Source organism: Daphnia magna, linkage group LG10, assembly GCF_020631705.1.
Source record: "Daphnia magna isolate NIES linkage group LG10, ASM2063170v1.1, whole genome shotgun sequence".
Lineage (NCBI taxonomy): Eukaryota > Metazoa > Arthropoda > Branchiopoda > Diplostraca > Daphniidae > Daphnia > Daphnia magna.
The window spans coordinates 5,034,251-5,054,641 of NC_059191.1; the positions used below are offsets into that span (position 1 = coordinate 5,034,251).

A 20,391-nucleotide genomic window follows, 5' to 3' on the forward strand; every position below is an offset into this window, starting at 1 on the left:
CCAAAATAAATTTTGTTTTGTTATTTCCCTATTCGATAATTGCCAAAAAGTCTAGAATGAATAGATCGTAACAGACATAGACCTTAGACCTATTTAATTTTTTAGTCCCTCAGGATCTTTACTTGAGTTTTGCAGGTCTCCTCCGAAAATCAGTTACATTTTACAATTAATAAGAAAAAAAGGAAGTCAGCTGAACGATCTTGGAGTTCGTAAATAGATTCAATTGACATGGTTGCCAAGCTCACAATAAGCCTTAATGATTTCGAGATGTTATTAAAAAAAGGGAAGCACTGAAGGCCAGCAAATAAATGTGAACGACACTGACCTGGTAAATACGAGGCAAAGAAGGGTGGCAGACAAGACCATCAACTGCTGTGACAGGGCAGACTGGGAACGCTGCATCGCCCGATGGAGGTCATTCTTTTAAAATAACAAATCAAACTTTAGTTTTCTTCACTATTTTAACAAACGTACAAAGTTTTTGTTCTAAGCGTTCTCCAAGGGGCGAGATTTAAAAAATCAATCGCCAAACGTGCAGTGAAAGCTATTTGTGGACCAAACTAGTTTGTTCCGATGGACTGCTGAAGCCTATATAATGGCAGCTTCTTGCAACTGTGAGATGCAATTTTTATGAGCAGCCACATTGACATGTGCCATGGTTGCACACAGCTCGTATACAATGTACACAATAGCGCTGGGCGCGGCGTACTCCCACCCAAGTCTAGAAAAGTTCAATATTCGGTTCTTGGTTCGATCAAGCCAACCAATCAAACTTTCCTGTGTCAGGAATACAAAATCACCAAGAACAACAAAAAGAGAGGAGGAAACGCACCAGCTGGTAAAAGATACAGCGATAATACTTACAAACATGTTTTCGAGAGCTCGTTTCGCCAGCCAACAGTTGAGGAAGACGGGAATAAAGAGATGGCGTAATGGCGAGTAAAACAACTGTTACATTCCGGCAGCGTGGTGCGATTGTCAGATGGATAATTATGGTAAACAAAAATAAAAGGTTAGAAAACTTAATATTCATTTGTTTTTTCTTGAGAATAAGGAGGTTCATTGCTAAAGACGTTGCAACGTATATACCATACGTACCGTTAAAATGTAAGGTATGGTGTTGACGAGCTCCAAAATGAAGTAAAACGAAAGGATTTCCTGCAAGATGTTTCCCTTTTGTAAAAATGTGCAATGACAAACAACCACTCGACGTTGTCTAATGCTATACTTATAGCTGCTTAGCACAGCCGTAATTGAAATTATCGCAACACTCCGATAGAAATACATAATCAAGGGCATTTTGATGGCATGCAGATGCGTATGCGTATAGAATGTAATGGAAAATATACTTTGTAGCTGAGATAGGCAACGAGGAAAGCTTCAATGAGGCTGATGAGGGCGAAAATGACTTCGATGACCCATAGCGCAGTGGGCCGTTCTATCCACCAGATAGCTTCCCAGTGAATGATGGGATTGTCCATAAACTGTTGAGGCGTCTTCTCATACGCAGCCAAATATTCAGTTTTATTACCCACCTCGCATCCGTAACTGGAATAGACATTAGGAAATAAATTGCGGAATCAAGTCAAATAAGAATAATTTCTGTAATTTCCAATAAATTGCCGGCAAGTTATACAAGACAAAGATAGAAGTAACGGCTAAAATACCCATTTTATCTTGGTTGTATGTTTATACAACAAAAATGGCAATGTCGTTTTAATGCAAAATTGTAAATATGCATGTTTTACCAGGTAGGTATCAAGCCAGACTATATTTTGTATAATTCTAACCCCTGAGCAGCATTCGAATTTCAGAGTAGTTGTTCGACAAAGGTATAGGTAAGAAGGACACAAGATCCATTTCACACCATAGCCATGAAAAGTTCATCAGATACGCGCACAGTTTATTACTATTTCATTTTTCCTCTACTAATGGATTGAAATAGAGCTGTGGCTCTTCATCTTCAATAATCCATCGTGTTTTGTGTCCCTTAAGTGGTACTGCAGTGGCATTTTTCGGATGACCCTGGGGACATTCAAGGTAGCTACTGCACCTAAAATCACTGAGCAGTTTCACAAAATGTCATCGATCTATGAACTAATTCATCGCGGGTTCTGTCAACATTTAACGAGCTTCATACATCGTGTTCCAACCTAAATGTCTGACCAAACAATCAAAAATAAATACCGATATCAATCTACGGCATTTCCTTCCTATGCAGTAAATTACTGCCAACTGTAACGGTAACATATTGTTAGCAGTTTCAAGCGGCATAATCAGCAAATACGCTAGTGCATCGTGACTGCACCTCATGAACCGCCTATTATAGCGTAACAGTAAGACATCAAATATTCATCAAGTGGCAAAAGTACTGGACTTTCGCCTGACGGCTGTACCGCTTTTTTTTACGCTTGGGGTGCCGAATGTGTCCTGGAATCTTGGTATCCTCGTAACACAGTCTCACCGCGTCACGACGGATCACCATGGTGACACACGGCGACCAGCGCAAAATAGCCGTCATATTGCCAGTGCTTTGATATTCCGATATTGGCTCTCCCTTCTATGATTCTATTTGTTATTTTGACAGCGTCTCGAGTTGAACACGTTTGTTTTTACTTTTCAAGAATCTAAACCGAGGACATTCGCCGTGATCTGCGTCTTATTCGGACCCGCTTGCGAAAACGCCATCGTGACATTTGACATACACAATTTGTGTATTTTTCTTTATTTAGTTGTATAGAGCTGTTGGTATATTTCCATGACTGCCTAACCGAACGGACGTGTAACCAGCATTCCCTTTATATAATCAACTTCTTGCTGCTTAAAACTCACTATTGGTTCCCAGCGACTCTTGCCCTTTATCGGTTGGCTTGCACCGCTGACGACACAGCAACGGTAATAGGAAACTGAAATCGAACCGTCCATCTCTGAACCTGCCTTCGTCATCTGCTCGGTGATGTCCCTGATCAAAAGGATGATCTATGGAACGGTGCACGAACTACTGTAGGCAAAGATTAAACTAGAGTCTAGACGCAGGACGAACACGCAGCGCATCGGAGAGCTCGTTTGTATCCGTTCGTTTCTATAGTCACCGCACTAACGATCCGAAGTATTGGGAAAACCGAAAGAGAAATTTTATAAATTGATACAAGGCCTGTACTAGACGACCCTGACCAGCAAATGAACTCCCCATCCCTATGTTTACCGCTGAAATAGGAAAGAATGAAGGACATAACGATTTTAAGTGGCACTTTTCGACAAAGCGAAATGCAGTTGCTACTCTCTCTCTCTCTCTCTCTCTCTTTCATTATAGAAAGCATCCCCATCGTGAAGTATCCACATTACGACCCCGATGGCGTTGGACAAAAAGTGGCGATTCTGCTCAGCTCTATTATCGTTAGCCACTACCTCCACTATGATTAGTAGGGTATCAAGCGCTCTATTTTTATAACACACACCCAAAGACCACCGGTCTCAGAGTCTCTTGCTTTTTTGCTCACGCGCTCCGGGGGTAGTAACGATGTGAGCTAAGGTCAGATAAAAGAACAGCTGAAACAAGAATACGACCATGTGCGTAACGCAGCACCAAGGCGACGGATATAAAATTGCTGTGCAGTTTACATTGATAGATGCTAACCGTCGTATTAGTATACTTGCTTAATGATAGCAAGAGGACAAGCGATTGGAAGAGTTGGCTGAACGTACTTGATTGTTTTGCTACTCTGGTTATCTCCATTACGTATATATGATTGATGATTGATGGAGATTAGAGAAATCTGTTTTCAAAGCAATCTTACCAGGTGGCTTGCGTAGGATCATTGTCGAAAATGACGCGTCCGACGTAGAGCAGGCACGTCAACAGCTTGATTAACAAGTTGAAGATGCGGATCCGTAGACCTAGACGGCAGGATGCAAGTGATTCGTTGTCGAACACGCATGGACACGAAAAGAGAAAAGAGAAAAGAAGAAAAAAATTTCAATAACGATAATGGCTGAACTCGTCTTATTGATGGAGAAATACATTCTTTTGCCAACTCGTGCTATTGAAACCGTTTTCTAGATTGAAAACTGACGCTTCTCGAAGCATCTAGGGATTTATTAGAAGTACTGCAGCAACGGATCAAATGCTCAAGGTGATACTGACAGACCTAGGTTGTGAGGGATAGACATGCAAATAGTGGGAAGTCTCACTTGATCGTTGGTTGCGTATGAAATAGAGCTGAAGCCGTTCCTTGAATGTGTTCTCGTTGACGTAGTACTCCACTCGCACTCTGCGTAAACCGAAAAGAAAAAAAAAAAAAAAAAAAGAGATAAACAAACACAACTCCATCATCAAAGTCAATAATGAAGAGTGAGTGGCCATAATCATTTAACAAGGTCGCTGACAGCCGCACAGAGAATGAGGACAACACCGTTTGAACTTTGCGGTCGATACAGTTGTCAGGTCTCCGCTGTAAAACAAAAAGCACGCTAACCTGTTCAACCATAACGAGTGAAGCTCAAACCTAATTTTCACGCTGGCATCAATACATATATACATAGTATATGAAGACTTTGCATAGATATTAAATGCTAAAACCAGCTCTATAAAGTAACATCTGGCAGAAAAACAAAATCACTTACCGAGGGATGTTTTCATAGCTATCCCAAACGGAGGCTAAGCAATTGTACGAATACATGTGGCTACTGGCGGCCGAAGCGGTAGCAGTGGCCAAAGCAGCGGCCGTGCCACTTGCGCAACTGATACGATTCTCTGCCTGAACCGATGACGCCATCGCCAACAAAGCGACTGAAAGTTGCCTACTGCAACGCGGGCATACCTTACAGATCGTCACATCCTTTTAGCCTCCTCTTTTGATATGCAACGAAAGCTTCTGTACCACTGGGGAAAGATTCCACTTGTATAGAACGAGCGTACAACACCGTTCAGGCAGTAATACGATAATTTATGCCAAAAAATCCCTTTTTGAAGTTAGTCAAGCTAACCTTGTGCAAAAACTTGTTCGCCTGAGCCTCTCACAGGCACCAATGAAATGAATTCAAACTCTTTGAGGTGCCACGAGCCGCTTTGAGAAAGGTTGCGTCTCCAGCTGTATCAGCTCACACTGATTCAGTGGATACAGCGCCCGGTTCAGCAACGGGTAACTAGCGCGGAACAAACGACATCGAAGCGTCAAGTGCAGCGGCAATGGCAATACAACTGAGAAGGAATCGGTGAAGAGTTCACACACACACACACACACACACACGCACGCACACGCAGGCAGTTGCACATACAGCCAACGCCTGCAGCACAACTACTCCCGATCGGATTCACTGAGCAAGATACAGGACAGAGGAGTGAAGGGGAGAGCTTGCGGACCGTGAACTAGACGTTGAGTATTTACGGGACAGTGAAGCAAGAGCGTGACTATCTGTCGTTCTTCCCATCCGCCGTATGGTGACGTGATCGTGGACAAGGCAGCAGCAGAAAACCAAATAAGGTACCTACCAATATGAGCTCAGGACAACATCACAACGGCGCACATGCACAGAGCATCAGTGGCTCAGGACCCCCTGAGGAACATGAGGGAGCAGAAGGACAGCACGTATCGCTAAGGCTATACCGCAGGCGGTGAGTGATGGTTATGCACAGTACAAGCGTATACTACATATTCTAAACACCAGTTGAAGATATTATCATCTGTGGGTGCTCTATTTAACGCACAGTACTCAAAGCTGGCCTCGGTTATCTATCGCGTACCACCTAAAGTGTGTGACTGTTATGTAACGAATCGACATCTGCTGAAGTTTATATGGACCGTAGGTTGGCAGTGAGGAGAACCAAGGACTATGCAGCTCTCTACAATTTATAGGCCTGTGCCAGCAACTGTGTAACTCTACATCGCCCATACATTATTATAAGCCTATATTGCTAACATACTTTACATATCCTGTATACTAAGTCCGCCGTTTTGATATAGTGTCTGAGCGCGATTGAGTGGGCGATGGTGTTTGTACTTCGCATTCACCTACTATACTTACTACTATCCTCTATAACATAAATAAGCCTGCTAGGGTTAGCTGCTCTGTTTCTATGAAGGGTGGACACAAGGAAAGTGTTTTTTCACCCGGGCGATAAACCAGCAGTTGCCCTGTTGCTCAACGCATGCGCATTCTCGTCGTGAAAGCACCCCTCACGCTGAACTAGTAATACACAGGGCGCAGTTTTATCTACAGGAAATTCTACGTGTGTTTTTTTTTTTTTTGTCTTCTTCTTCTTTTTTCTCTTCAAAGGCAAAATTTCCTTGTCTTTGAGTTGCCTAGAAACAGTTTCGCAAGAATCCTTTTTTTCTCTATCTCTTTCCTTTATTGCTTTGTTCTTTAAATTGCATCAATTTTGACTTATTCGATTCCAAATTGAATTCGAATTTTCAAAGTTTTGTTCCCATTGACTACACTGTATTATTATGCTAAAACGTTAAAACAGGACCCAGAAAACAGTTCGTGCTGAAGGTCAATAGAATCCCGCTGCATCCCTAAAATCGGTCTGCTGTAGGAATACTTTAGACGATCAGCCAGTCGAGAGACATCAACCAAATGGGCAGACACATCAGGCCCGTTGTCTTTTCAAAATGACCAATTGGTTGAACTTTTAAGTTGATTGTAAATTGTTTTTAATCTGTTAGACTTTTTTTTATATACTAAAAAAAAGCTTAGAAATATAGCAAATGTCAACTTTTGATATTCATTCCTCTTCGCTGGTTCTTCTAAACCAATCAGCAAAGTTAAAGATTGCGCAAACATAATCAGGCGTCCTTTGAGACTTCGTCAAGATCCTCCGTCCCTTTTTTTGTGCGATTCAATTTTCTTATGATTTAATTTTCCTTCGGAGGTTGTTTCCCTAGTTTCCGATAAATTTTGAAAGGTAGTGCGCGCGCGCGCGCAACTTTTTTATTCTACCCACCTTTTCCATTGCAAATGGCCCTGCACGCAATAGTCAATGAAGCCCAGATCGCCAATGGACGATTTTCAGCCACAAATGACAACCCTATTGGCCTAATTCATTATGTACTAGTGCATCTAAGAATCATTTCATGTACGCATATAGACCACCATTTTCCCTACATTGGTACGTGAACCTTCGTGATATTCAATCGAAGGATCATAGAAAGGGAACTGCGGTATCCCGTACGTTCTTGACTGCCTATCCATGAACTCTATTATTAGTCCGTCTGTGAAACGTCAAAAAGAATAGTAGTACTACAATGGTGTCAGAACAACGAAAGTCAACCACTGACGATGAAATCCCTGCTAGGCTTCACCTATCCCCTTTTCCTTGAATGTCGTTTTCAATTTCCTTTTTTTTTGGGGGGGGGGGGGTTCGTTGTCGGTGCTTGGTAATGACGAAAACCTTCTAGATACCGTTTCCACAGCTGTTTGCGGATGGCAAACAATCAGCAAGCAGCCATTATTGTTATGCCTCATTGGGTGCTTTTGAAAAGACGACCCGTTTACTTTCTCTATTTAGAAGGTTTGCATTTATAAATTGAACAGCATTTTTTGTGTAGCCAAATTATAGCCACGGTCAGTGTAGGTTCTCTTTTTCATTAACGGTTGACAGAAGAATCAGACTCCTATCCTGTTGCACGTCAGGTAAAGCGCAAGAGTATAAATGCATTGGCATTATGTAAGTGCATTTTTTTCCCAATAGGAGAAACAAAATATGGAGAAAAAAAAAAAATGGAAGAATAACAAATAAAATAAAAACAATAAACCATGCTGCCGTTTCTAATGGGGCTGAGTTTCTTTTAATTTTCTTTCTTGTCGTTTAGCACTTAATCATGTCAAGAAGCCAGACCTTTTGCGTAGCTACGAGGGCTTGCAGCTAGAAAACCCTTTTCTGTACCACAAAAACTTGGAGCAGCAACGTATAGAACAGCATGCACCTTCAATAGATTTGTTTTTCAATCCGATAAAAAATTTTACCAGGGATTTGGCAAAACCTAGGAGGAAGCACACGTTTGAGTTGTCTCAATTAAACGAACCTTTGCGAGAGCAAATAGAAAGAGCAAAGCGTCGTTTATTTTTATTTATTATAGACGTCAAAAGAAAATGCCTAGCAACGGGTTAGGCCCGCGTTTCGCCTTTTTCTCTTCGTCGCCTTTTCCACTACTTGTTTCTTGTATTTCATTTGCCGCCTCTAGAAATGAACGCAGGTAAGCACAATCTGTCGATAATTTTATCGAATGCTTCGAAAAAGTTTGTCGTCCATAAGTACGTTGCATGGCTTGAAAAGAAGTAGAAGCCGTACGCAATACAGTAGTAGGAGAGGAAATGACGCTCAGGGTTTCATCATCTCCTCCTAATTTGACTGCTATAGAACCTCGTAATTTCATTTTCTAAACAGAAAAGTGATAAACGGCAAGATTTTAGAGGTTGCGGACAACTTCCAAACAAATAACGCTAGTTAAACTAAGTCCGTTTCTGAGAAGGATAGCGCAGGCCAAGAGAACCCGGAACACGAGGCTGTTTTGACCGCAGAGAGGCTGAAGGATAAGAAGAATTACAGATTTACGTCACTAATAATTTCGGTCGAAGTGGTTGTGGTTGCCGAACGACATATTATGAACTCCCTATCCCACCCAAACAAAACAAAAAAAATTAATAAAAAAATAAAATAAAATAAAATAAATACATAAAAAAGAAAAAAGAAAAAAAAGAAAAGAAAGAAAAAAAAAAAAACAACAAAAAACCACCACGGACTGAGTGACGCGAAGTAGGACGAAACAAAAGGTCAGGAGGAGTAGGATTAATCAGTATTGAGCTAGATATGTAGCAACACCGGAGAGTAAACTGCATGGCAGTGTAACGCAGGACGACAACATGATCAAGTCAGTATTGAGTTAGCGTCCCTCAAAAGTTGACACAAACACACTAAACAACAAGAAAACATGCAAATCCCGGCAGATTCGGGAATCAAATCTACTAATACGCCTGGATATGTTATAATATTATATTAAACAATCGTGTTATAGCGACGTAATTTTCCGCATTAATCGCTTCACTACTGGCTTAACAGTTAGATAAATAAAACCAGCAGGAGCCAGAGCGCTAATATCCATTAAGTTGATGAGCCTCTGAGCGTTTGCGAACGCATCGCGCTCCGCTTAACCGTAGAGCTTCTAAGTAAACATGTCGGACTTGTGCATGAAAATTGCGACCGAAATGTTGACATATCAAATACCTGGGAATTTGCAAGGCAATATAGTCGAGACTGTCTGTGGGGTCCATGGTGGCGGGTCGCTCAAACAGCCGCCCGGGCACCATAGTGAGGACGTTGGAATCGACGAGGGACGGGCAGTGGATAGACGGGCGAGTCAATTGCCGGAAGCGTCCCATCTTCATTGGCCTCTTTCCGCTTCCATTGACACTGCTGGAGCCAGACAGTCTGCGTTGCTGTTGAAGCTGGCGACGCTCTTGTTCCTGTTCCTGCTGTCGGCGCAGCTTGTGCAGTCGGAAGAAGAAGACATTCGACATCCTTTCGTCTTATTGAAGCTCTTTAGATTTCTTGGTATTGACCCTGTTTGGCTGCTTTCGTGACAGCTGCTTTTCAAACAAGACCACCGTACTCTTTTCTCAATCTCGTTATCTCCTTTTCCCTTCTTTTAATATTTCCACTTGTTTCCGCGTTGTCAGCCTGTTCGCTTGGTTTCCCGTAAGAATTCGCTAAACAATGTACCCGTCAGTTTAATAGTAATTGTGATGGTGTAAAATGCAGTATTTGAAAAATTTTAAAATAAAAAAAAACCGGAGATATTTTTGAAGCCTGTTTCTTTCTTGAGAGAAAACAAAAATGTCTCAGTCTAACGACGGCCCGTAGCATAAGACGACGACTCTTTGACGAATGGGAAAGTTGCAAAATAATAGAAAGTAACGTGCAGACGTAAAGGATAATGCTGAAGCGCAAGTTCGGTAATACAAAAATAATTCTCCGACACCGGGACAACAAGGAAGGGAAAAAGAAGAAATCATAAATAAATGAAAGCTGCTATCTTCTTCGAAGCTTGACTGCTGGCACTTGGTCGTTCTTGGAAGAGAAGGCATGCTGGGTCGAGAAACGGGCGATTTAGAAGCATGGGATGCTTAAATAATGAGGCTACCGCATGCATATGTAAGGTCAAGAAAGCACCCTGTACACATCGAGGAATTGTACCCGAGAAACTAGCTCTCAAAGCCATCGATATTTATTTATTTGATAACGTTGGGAAGGAAGGTTTTACCGTATTCTAGTAGCGTTTGCTAGTTCATGACTGATCGATTTCTTCGTTCAGCTGTCTTTACACCCGCGCTACACTTTAAAAGCTTTTTTGCAATTCGTTTGAAAAGTGCAGTGCGAAACTAGTAAACAGTTAACTCTTCAAAAAAAAAAGTTCTGCCCCAGTTATCTGTTTCCCACTTTTATATGACCGGTATGGGATTGCATAGATGCAACTGTATGCGGTCATGTCGATGCTTATTCAAAGCGCTCTCAGTACATTGAAGTTTTAACTAAGACGTTTGACTTTGACTGCCGTATGTTGGACGGATGCGACACGAGCGCCGTCGGATCGCGCGGTTATACTCAGTCAAATGCCTTGTCTCCACTCCAACGATTGCTCTGAGAAATGGTTTTCGACTGTTATTATTATCGGTAGACCTTTGCTCTATAACCGGTGTTGACTCTATAACGACGCCAGACACATTTAGCCACACATAACGAACAACACATTATGGGCTGTCAAAATGAAGGCAGCATGAAAGATAGCCAAGGTTTCAGCAGACTTGGAGTAAATGGAAACCGTTGCGGAGAAGCGTCAGTTGGTGACGTGGGTCGCTTCCTCTTTGCAACTAGTCCCCTTTGCAGGTTGTCATGGCGACCCGAAGCCCGCAGACAATCGCTACGATGTAGTCACGGGTACGTGACAAATAAAGCGGTGAGGAGGACCATCAGGCTCAGCGAGGGGCGACGGTTAGAGACAGTAGGCTCCATTTGTTGGTAAGAAGCCAGCAGCCCGCAAAGCTATAATCGATTCCGAATTGCAAGTCACATCGGGGGCCAGCCTTAGCCAACGATCATCGATAATCAATTCGATTCCATCATCTTTCTTTGATGTTCTCACTCTACGGCAAACCAGCAATCTATCCCCATGAAAGATATCCAACTGCCCGGGCTGTATCTATCAAGTTTTTAATAAATATACGGTGCGCACAATAGTCGACTTTGTCCCATCTGTAGCAAAGCTCTCCAGGGAAAATAAAGACCAACACAGCACCTGATTCGCGTCGTCATTGATTGAACGCAATCAATTCCATACCGGCTCCCTAATACCCTAGGCAGCGTAAATCGCAACTCTCGAGATGCCCGGCTTTAAAGACGAATGTAGTTGACGACGGGAAACTGCCTCGCGCTAGGCTGCGTTAAATCGAATTGAAATCAAATAGCAGCCAAACCCAGTCGACTTTCTTTGATACATACAACTGCCACCTATGGATCCAGAAAGGCCACAAAAAAGCCAAAAATATCAACTCACAAGACCTTTCTTCACCTATGCTTTCAGATTTGGCGGAACAAATGCCAATTAGACTTAACCCACGTGATCTACGTGATGGTAGCTTATGTATAGTAGCTAATAGTACACACGAATGGCATGCATAGGAAAATGTTGGAAGTAATAGATACGTAACATGGGGGGCATTACTTGAGCGAATCAAAAGAAAACGGAAGGAACAGAAAGTGGAATCAACAAAATAAACAAAAAGAAGAAAAAAAAAAGAAAGAAAAAGAAACTAAAAAAAGAGGCAACCTTCCATCGCGCCAAAGAGTTATTAGTTTTTCGTCATCAGTCACACGGCCGTCTATCACAGACAGGAAAGCAATCACAGTCCATCAGTCACCGTGAAGGTGGTAATACGTGGATGAATGAATATTTTACCTAACGTGTATCGGCTCTGTAGGCTGGGCTTGGCTGTATACGTGAAGATGGCAAACAGTAGCAGCCCAATGGCTTTCAAAAACTAGCGGATTGCGTAGGCAAAGGTTGACAAAGAAGAATGAGAGGCTCACCGGTTCGTGATTGTCCGACTGAATCTCACTTTCACATGACAAAATGGAAAACTTTGTGACGCATTGGTTGTTTATCTCATACCTGCATTTTTTTTTCCTCTATATCTACAAAGCAAATGTCTACGTTCTGGGGACAATAGCAAAGACGTAATGTAGAAGATCGGCGAATGAGAGAGTCGCTTTCCGAGGTCACTTGATAATTGAAAACTGTGCGAAAAATAACTGCAGAATCGTCAATAATGCTGATGAATTCACTGATAAACACGTTTATAATTCCTCTATATCTATGATGTTCTGTTGCCCGTATGTTCTGCTCTTGCTATTGGCCGTTCCGACTTTTTAAAGCAGTGGCTATCATTGACCACACGTGCTGGCGACTGCGTGCGTCGATCTGTCAGCCGGAACGGAATCTGACACTAGCGGGAGAGCAGACGAGTAGAGTAGGTAGCGATGAATATTCGAAAATGAAGAACTAGATGCCACTGAGAATCGGTCAATGAAACGGAGAGGAAAATGGACGAACAAAGAAAAAAGTAAAAATCTACGAAAAAAGAAAAACAAACAACAAAACGGGCAAAACCACAGTAGCGGAGAATGCAAAAAAAAAAAAAAAAGGAAAAAAGAAAGTGTCAGTTGGAAAAAGAGAGAAAAGAATGTTGTGGTACGTTGGTATAAGAGATTGAGTCGCAAGAGCTGAAGGTAAGGAGAGAGGAGGAGGCAAAGAGGGTGGTAACGATAGTTGTGATTGTTGTGCTTCTTGTGATAATCGTTGAATTTTTTAAGAAGCGTGATACGTTCTCGGTTCGGGAGTGAAAGGGCAACCGAGGACCGTTACGTCGCGCACGGTTCGAGAGACTGACTCCGCCAGCGTGCATTACCAGTCCGTAGAACACGTTCAATCCCGTGTTGTCAGGAAAAAAAAAAAAGGGGAGGAGGGAGTGGGGAGTTGGGAGGATGTTGGGGGTTCGCAGAGTGGGCGAAGATGGTAGGCGAAGTTAGCGCGAGATGCCAGGCCATTATTCAAAGGGGTTCTTTGGCACTACCGATTGCGTAGGTAAATTTTCTACAAGACAAAAGTAGAGCTAGGATGGCTTTTACTCTACGTTTTTCATTTATTCCTGACCAGCTCTATATTAGAACTGTTCGGGTTGAAGACGCATATTGATAGATTTTTGCATCTCGTTTGTTTGGACACATCATTTCTCTCATCTCCCGTTTGTGTCCCATCGCAGTATTACGAGTAGCAACACAATTTTGCGACTTTTCTTGACTTTCACGCACTGCCCATCCCGTCGTCAATGCATCCCAATTCTTATGTAGCGCTGCTGCTCTTCTGTATAGGCTCCTGTTTCCTGCTAATTATTGTAATTGTCAGTTTCACCCGAGTTGCTCTGAGATTCGTTATACGTGTCTTATTTGTTTTCCCCCTCCTTTCCGGAGCAGTTGGTGACTGTCGAACACGAGCACATCAGAGATGTCACCAGTTACTCTCACCTTATCCCATTTTATTCTATTCAAGTGGGAAAGAAAGAAAGAAAAGAAAGAAATGAGGTAGATGAACTTTCCCATTGGATCCTGGCAGGTAGTGCTAGCTCTCAAATGAGGCTCTGCTTCAATATACGTTTGGCATTGGCACAGTTAACCCTACTTTAGTTTTATACAGCTCAGCACTGTGGTTGAACTGGTGTTGTTTAGAAACTGGACAAATGACGATCCATCACAATTTGTATGCGTTTCATGTTACCTTTTACCAGTAGGTTTCCCGAGTTTTCCTATCTGCGTAATTTGTTGGAGATTCTAGTTAGGCACAGGTCAATAGAACAATGTTTTTTTTTTTGTTTTTGTTTTGTTTTTCTTTTCTTTCTAATCTTAATCTATAATTGCTATGATTTAAAGTTATATGGCCACCTGGGAGACTACCCATCGACCGATGACACTGAAAATGTCAGTAGCAAACTCGAGTCCTCGTCACGCAAAGTTTGACTAGCGACCGCTCTTCTACAGACGGGCAGACCAAAAGCTGGCTGTAGAAAGCATACATTCTGCCGTCACCCTGGACAACAATGACGGATCCAGTCCGCGTTACCGACGTTGTCCAGACAAAGCAAACAGCATTGATAACCATCCTATCTCTATTAGAAGCTAATACTATAGCCTTTATACGGGATGAACCTTCAGGGCTTCTATTCTTAAAAAAAAACAAAAAAAAAAAACATGACAGTGGCCTGTAGTATAGGTAAAAGTGTGCCATTTCTTTTTGGATTTGATGAGCTGGTCCATATACGTTCGGCAGCATTGGTTGAAATTATTTTGGGTTGCTCACTTCATGTTGCCGATGACGCGCCATCTCTGCGTGAGCGTATGTCTTCTAAAAAACATGTTACAAATCTTTGAATGCCCATCCCCCCTCGTAACTAGCACCTTCTGGCGAGATGAAGTCTATACGGAAAACCCATTCCTTTTACAGAAAATCATTCCGGCTACAAGAAAATGACAACCGAATAAGCAACCTTTGATGCGGTTTCACCAAAAAATAGATAATAATAATTATTATAATTATAATACAATCATGCGACGTGATTCGATTGGCAGGGGAATCAAAAGCAACAAACGGCGCCAACAGTCGTCCATTCCCTGTCAGAGCAGGTTCATTACCAGATAACCTCGTTTTTGATCAAACAAAGTGAAACGAGCGCAAACTCAATGTACAATAACAGGCTTGATCAGATGCCGATTATGAAAGCTATAAGGCACATTGTGTACCTTTTTTTTTCAAAATTCAAATTTCTGTTTTACCTAAGTGTACAATTATTGTATTTGTCTACGCCATTTGTGTCCGCTCGTGTGCTCCTTTTATCCTGGCAAAGCTATCGTTATTAAAGTTTGCATATCCTTCCTATTTTTCCCTACGAAGCGGAAAGTTCCAATAGAAATGCAATACAATAGAAAATGAGTATCCAGTTTTTCCTATCGTGACGCTATTATTGCTCGCCGCAAATAAGAAACTTTATAAATGTGCAGCACGCCACTTCAAACGTTCTATGAAATTATCAGAAAAAAGAAGTAAAGAAAAAAAAAACTTCTATTCAGAAGCTGGGACTATTTTTTTTTTTTTTTTTTGTTAATTTTTTCTTTTTTTCTGCTGAGAGCAACTCTTAATGCTGTGTTATAGACTAAAGCGAACTCTTCTTTCTTAGTCTACTCGTCAATAAGTTTCTGTTGGATGATTGGTTGACGGCTCCATGGCATAGAGCAGCGGTAGCCGAAGGTGGCGTCTATATACAACGGACCATAATGCCAGAGGTGAAGTCACGAGAGACATGGACGGAGGTTGCGAGTTGCGGTACGGATCGGCGATCAATCATCGATTTTGGATCGTGCTTCCTCGCATTGTCTATCAGCTTGTGTCTGTCAGCGTGTGCGATTTGACGAAGAACAAACAAGAGAAAAGGCAAATGAAAAAAGAATGCCCGCTATTCATAGTGCGCATCTGTAGAGGCCTCCCGCAGCTGCTGAGTTCGTGCTCCGTGCCAGCTGATGGGCGACAGCATCTCTACTCTCGACGCCATCGACGGATTGCTGCTTTATTGGCAAGAGAGCCAGCAAATAAGCAAGAACATGTTCAACTATTCATGGCGTGCACGGACGGCACGGACGACAACGCAGGCTACGGTTTATAAAGCGAAACATGAAACTATAGCCAGGAAATTCATGCCATCAATACATTTTTAGAAGAAGATCGATTGAGCTTTGTGCGTGTTTGTCGCACGATTGCGGTTTATTCACAATTGTCCAACGTATCCTAATATTTCCACGTATCATTGCTTGTAGGTCCTTCGCTCATCTACGGTTGAGATTATACGGCTAAAAAAGGCAAACAAAACAAGAGAAGAAAAAAGAAGAAGGAAAAACATTGAAAGGAGTCCATTCAGATAAAAAGTGAGTTATGAATAAAACCCATAGTCGAATGTCTAACCGTAGACATACAAGTCGACCATATATACTGTACGCAACACGGGTCCATTGATTATTCGTGCGTGGTCAAATAATAGGCTTTTATGATATGAGATACATTAATGTCCATTGCGAGTGCTAATGGACGTTCATCAGAAGCGACACAAGTTTAGCTGCTACTCGATGCCGGACTCGCATATAGCGGAACTCTGTTTTCGTACATACTTTACAATCTGTAAAAGCGAGGGAGTGTCCAAAAAAATACCTGCTAAAGGACACGTCTCTATACTGGTCGACGATATACCATTTTATCTATGGGGCATAAATTAAAAGAGCATAGGACCGTAGAACTATCATTTCAATGACGAAATGCACACCCACAAGTTATAGAGCTGAAGGGGACTTCTCGCTACCGTCACTCAGCAAATTGTAAATTATTAGCAGTGGCGAGAACAGTGGCGTAGTAATATAAGCGAAGCGGATCGACCATCAAGGGAGTAGGGAGTGTCGTCAGTCGATTATTGAGATTATTCATAATTTCGCGGAATATGTGTTACTTTGAACCCACGTCTATTTACCGAAAATCATACGCTGAGCACGTAAGATGAAATACTACTACACTGCACGTAAGTTTCTCGAAAGAACAAAACAAATCAAAAAAGTTTGGAAAAAACATTCTAAGCGCAGAGGAAGATGGTAGAATTGATAGCCTACGTACGGTATATGAGTCCTATATTTACTCTATCGATCGGCCGTTACCGTCATTTTATACTTTCTACTTTGTACATCGTTGATCTCAACCGAAGCTGATGTAGGTCCTGTTTGCAGCAAGAAATAGAGAAAGACTGAAGAGGCTAGATAAAAAAGCCGGAAGATTGAAAAGAGACGCAGAAATTGGATGATGCTCTTTATACAGCGGAAAATCATTTTGCACGCCATAACAGTTTTCTCCCTCTTTCCGTCTTAGTGATCGCTCAGTTGCTCGGAGGCCATGGTCGCTCTCAGATTTTCTTCTTCAATCACGAACTGTGAAAACAAGTAAATGGCACGTGCCTTCAAATGAATCAATAACGAATGACCGAAATAGACGAACATATGACGGGTTACAGCACAAGCCAAGGTGTATGACAACGCCTAAGGGGGCAGTGTGCCATCTGTGCAATTGTGCATCCACCCACTCGTACAGGAAAGAAAAGGAAAGACTTTTTTTTTTTTTTTTGCCTTCGAAGCAAATTGTCTTTAGATACATAAATGAATCTCCGGTTCTCCAACCCTTTATTTTTATTTTTATTTCCTGTTTTTTTCTTCAGTACTTTCCGTTGACTTTCGTCAAATGATTCTAAAAAGATACGAAGACATTGAACAGTACCAAAGCCTTAGGCAAAGTAGACATCATTACGAACAAGAGACCAAGCCGCCAGTTACAAACAAAAAATTTATCTTAGATGTCCGAAACTGATGATATGTCGACATTAGTGGGAAAAGAACCGCAACCAAACCAACATCATAAGCTTTTAAATAGTAATTTTGTATCCGCAGCGGACAGGAATTGCTAAATTGTAACAATTTGGAACAATAGACTAATTTGCTACTTATTTTCAGGTTATCTAAATGATTTGATTTGCTACATCATTTTTTTGTTTTAGTGAAATGCAACCATCTAGCTCGAAATGCATCGTAAACATGAGAGCTATAACTTACACTCACTAGATGGCTCTGGTTTCAGACAATTTCAATTCAGACGTGCAACCAGTTTAAAAATTGGTCTAACAGATGGCGACTCCATAAATAAGGTCAATAAGCTAAGATTATTAAAAATATTCTCACACACAAACTGAATCTACGGTAAGGCATAGCAACTCTCAGCTGATGGCAAAGAACAACAGAAAACTCTATTTTTGTTAAGCACAATTTCATTTTAACTCTGAGTTACGACCAAGTGACGAAATCCCGATGTCATGACTGATATGCTTCTCACGTGGGGAAATTTATAAGAATTGTTAAAATGTGTCCTTCTGACGCTATTGTATTTAGTCATCGAATAATGAACGCAAAGTACCTTTTTAGAAAGGCAGAAGCCTGGTGCTTCAGCCTTGCGACAACCACTATAAGGTAGAATAATTTTTAATATTTTTATTAATTTTAAATGCGCTCTTACCAATCAAAGCACTTTATGCTGATAGCTCAAGTCAGGAAACGACAACGGGAAAAAAATCTCATACGAAAAGTTCTGCGTCTATGCACCGTGTGAAAACTAATCTTAAAATAACAGAAAAGAAAACAGCCAAAAACGCACAATAAAAACAACTATCAGTAACCGTCCGCTGTTTCCTATCGATTTAGAACCTGAATGAAAAATGGGCTAAAATACTGACTTTGATGGTCAAACCTTTAAGAGAAATGATCAATAGGAAAATGTAAGCTTCCTGACGTTGGACGACTCGCGATCATTGTGCTTCTGGCCTGGAGCAAAATAGAAATATCATATCCGCTTATTGCCGTTAACGAGAAAAGAAATTGAGACCAGCGCTGACAATAGCACATAAAAGTATCCTACCGCAGTTATAGGGAAAAGAAATAACCGATCGTTAAATCGTAATGTCTGTATATACAGTAACAATGACTGCGACATGTTGTACAACATATACAAGAAGCAATAACAGATCTGTTTTGAAAGTTAGAAAAATTGCACCGTATCAATTCACTATAGACAAACGAACGTAAAGCCGTCACAAGTAGTGAAAGTACACAGACATTTTTATTTTATGAAGGATTTCGTAACATTGCTTAGCAAGTCATTATATGTTAAAGAATTGTTGAATTTTGTTATCAGATTACTTATCAAAGCAAATATGTGTACAGGGTGAGTACTGAGTAGGCCAGCATTTAAAATGAGAGAGGAATTCAATTGACACAAAGTATCGCAAACAATGTACGGACCCTTCGTTGCATGAAGGCATGTAGGCATCCCTTCCTTATTTCCATCAAAATCAATTAGTTATTTATTCAGCCATACTTGGAAGTTCATTCACCCAAAAATTTTGAAGATCCCCTTTTTGCCCGACATTAACGCAAAGTGTTGATCTTTCCTGTAACAGGATATTTTGGGGACAACGAAAAGATTTTCTTTTTGCTATATGACAGCAATATTAACCATGATCCAAAATTGCAGCGTTACTAAAATTTCCCCGCCATTCAGAGGGGATTCGATGTTTATCTAGGCGACTGTTCATGCAAAATTTTCCGGTGAAGAAATTTGTAAGCATGACAGCGTTACGTTCGTATTACTTTCCTATTTGAGCGCTCCAAAGAAAGTGATGACAAATAATGAGAGAAAAGACCAGCGCGGCTCTCAACCTGTGAAGAAGTCACGAAATCAATTAGCCATTGGTTCGTTTTAACTGAAAAACTAAAAAGTGTCTTTCAAATTGTAAAGCAGCGAGTGCATATTAATAGAACTCAGTTGGACGGAAGAGTAGCATTACAAACGCCAAATCCAAATTCAATGATTTTTGCTAGCCTTTTTGAACAGCCTCATAATGGCGCTGTCATCTGCAGCAAGATCGCCCACAGTTCGTTCAACCTAGCAACCGTCACCTAGCGCTCAGCGAGAACCCTGAGAACCTAACTGCAAGCCTCTGTCTCCAGCCCAGTTGCCTCTCACTGCCAGTCACCGCCTCTCACCGAGTAACCGAGTAACAAGCAGATCTTTATTTTTATTTTATTTTTTTCGCCTTTTCACTTTAATGTGTGTTCATGTAATCCTTTGTGCGTAATGCAAGGATTGGGAGAGGTAAACGGTTCGTATCGACCAAAAAATGCCAGAGCGCCAACATGACCAAATGACTTTGGAAGTGGCCCAAAGACTGCAGCAGACTTGGCGCTGAGCACTAGTGATTGCGCGTTACGTAATGGGCCTTAAATGACGGCCGAAATCTACCTTTTCAGCAGCAAGTCTCCCGCGTCAAGCTTAAAGAATGCATCTACTGAAACCAAAGTTTCTATCAGGGTAGACTACTGCTTAAATGGCGCGTAAGGGATGGTATGGAATAGCATTATTCTTTAATGAACAAGGCAACTAGAGGCAACCACTGTCGTGTCAACCTAGTTTGTTGCAAAACACACTTTCAAGACTTTACTTATCGATCGGCTTATACCGCCTTTAGACTTTGTTTTTAGTTGTTCTGCTCTCCTTATTTTATGCAAGAGTTAAAGGTGCTGTTATCCATAATTGGGATGTCAAGGAGATGCGCCACCTGTCTCCAACAACAACAAGAGTGTGCTCCCTTACATCAATTCTTGTGACCTTTATTATTCGCCGGAAATCATCTGTAGAGAATGCTATGGAGAGA

The 20,391-nt window shown here is 41.5% G+C and overlaps 1 protein-coding gene across 5 annotated transcripts in view; it reads right to left on the bottom strand.

Moving 5' to 3' along the window:
• LOC116934069 (potassium channel subfamily T member 2) overlaps positions 1–20,391 on the bottom strand; it is a 39,786-nt gene that overhangs the window by 10,033 nt on the left and 9,362 nt on the right. For 2 of the 5 annotated variants that reach the window (XM_045179729.1, XM_045179725.1), the window contains exons 2-7: positions 4,192–4,271; positions 3,798–3,897; positions 1,350–1,548; positions 1,099–1,173; positions 865–948; positions 326–420 (exon numbers count right to left, since the gene is read on the bottom strand). In XM_045179729.1, coding sequence (XP_045035664.1) covers positions 326–420; positions 865–948; positions 1,099–1,173; positions 1,350–1,548; positions 3,798–3,897; positions 4,192–4,271 — 633 coding nt within the window. Of the gene's footprint in view, positions 1–325; positions 421–864; positions 949–1,098; positions 1,174–1,349; positions 1,549–3,797; positions 3,898–4,191; positions 4,272–4,623; positions 5,484–9,226; positions 9,709–11,954; positions 12,922–20,391 lie in introns of those variants that run through there. The other 3 variants (XM_045179727.1, XM_045179728.1, XM_045179726.1) reach the window with 3 other exon arrangements.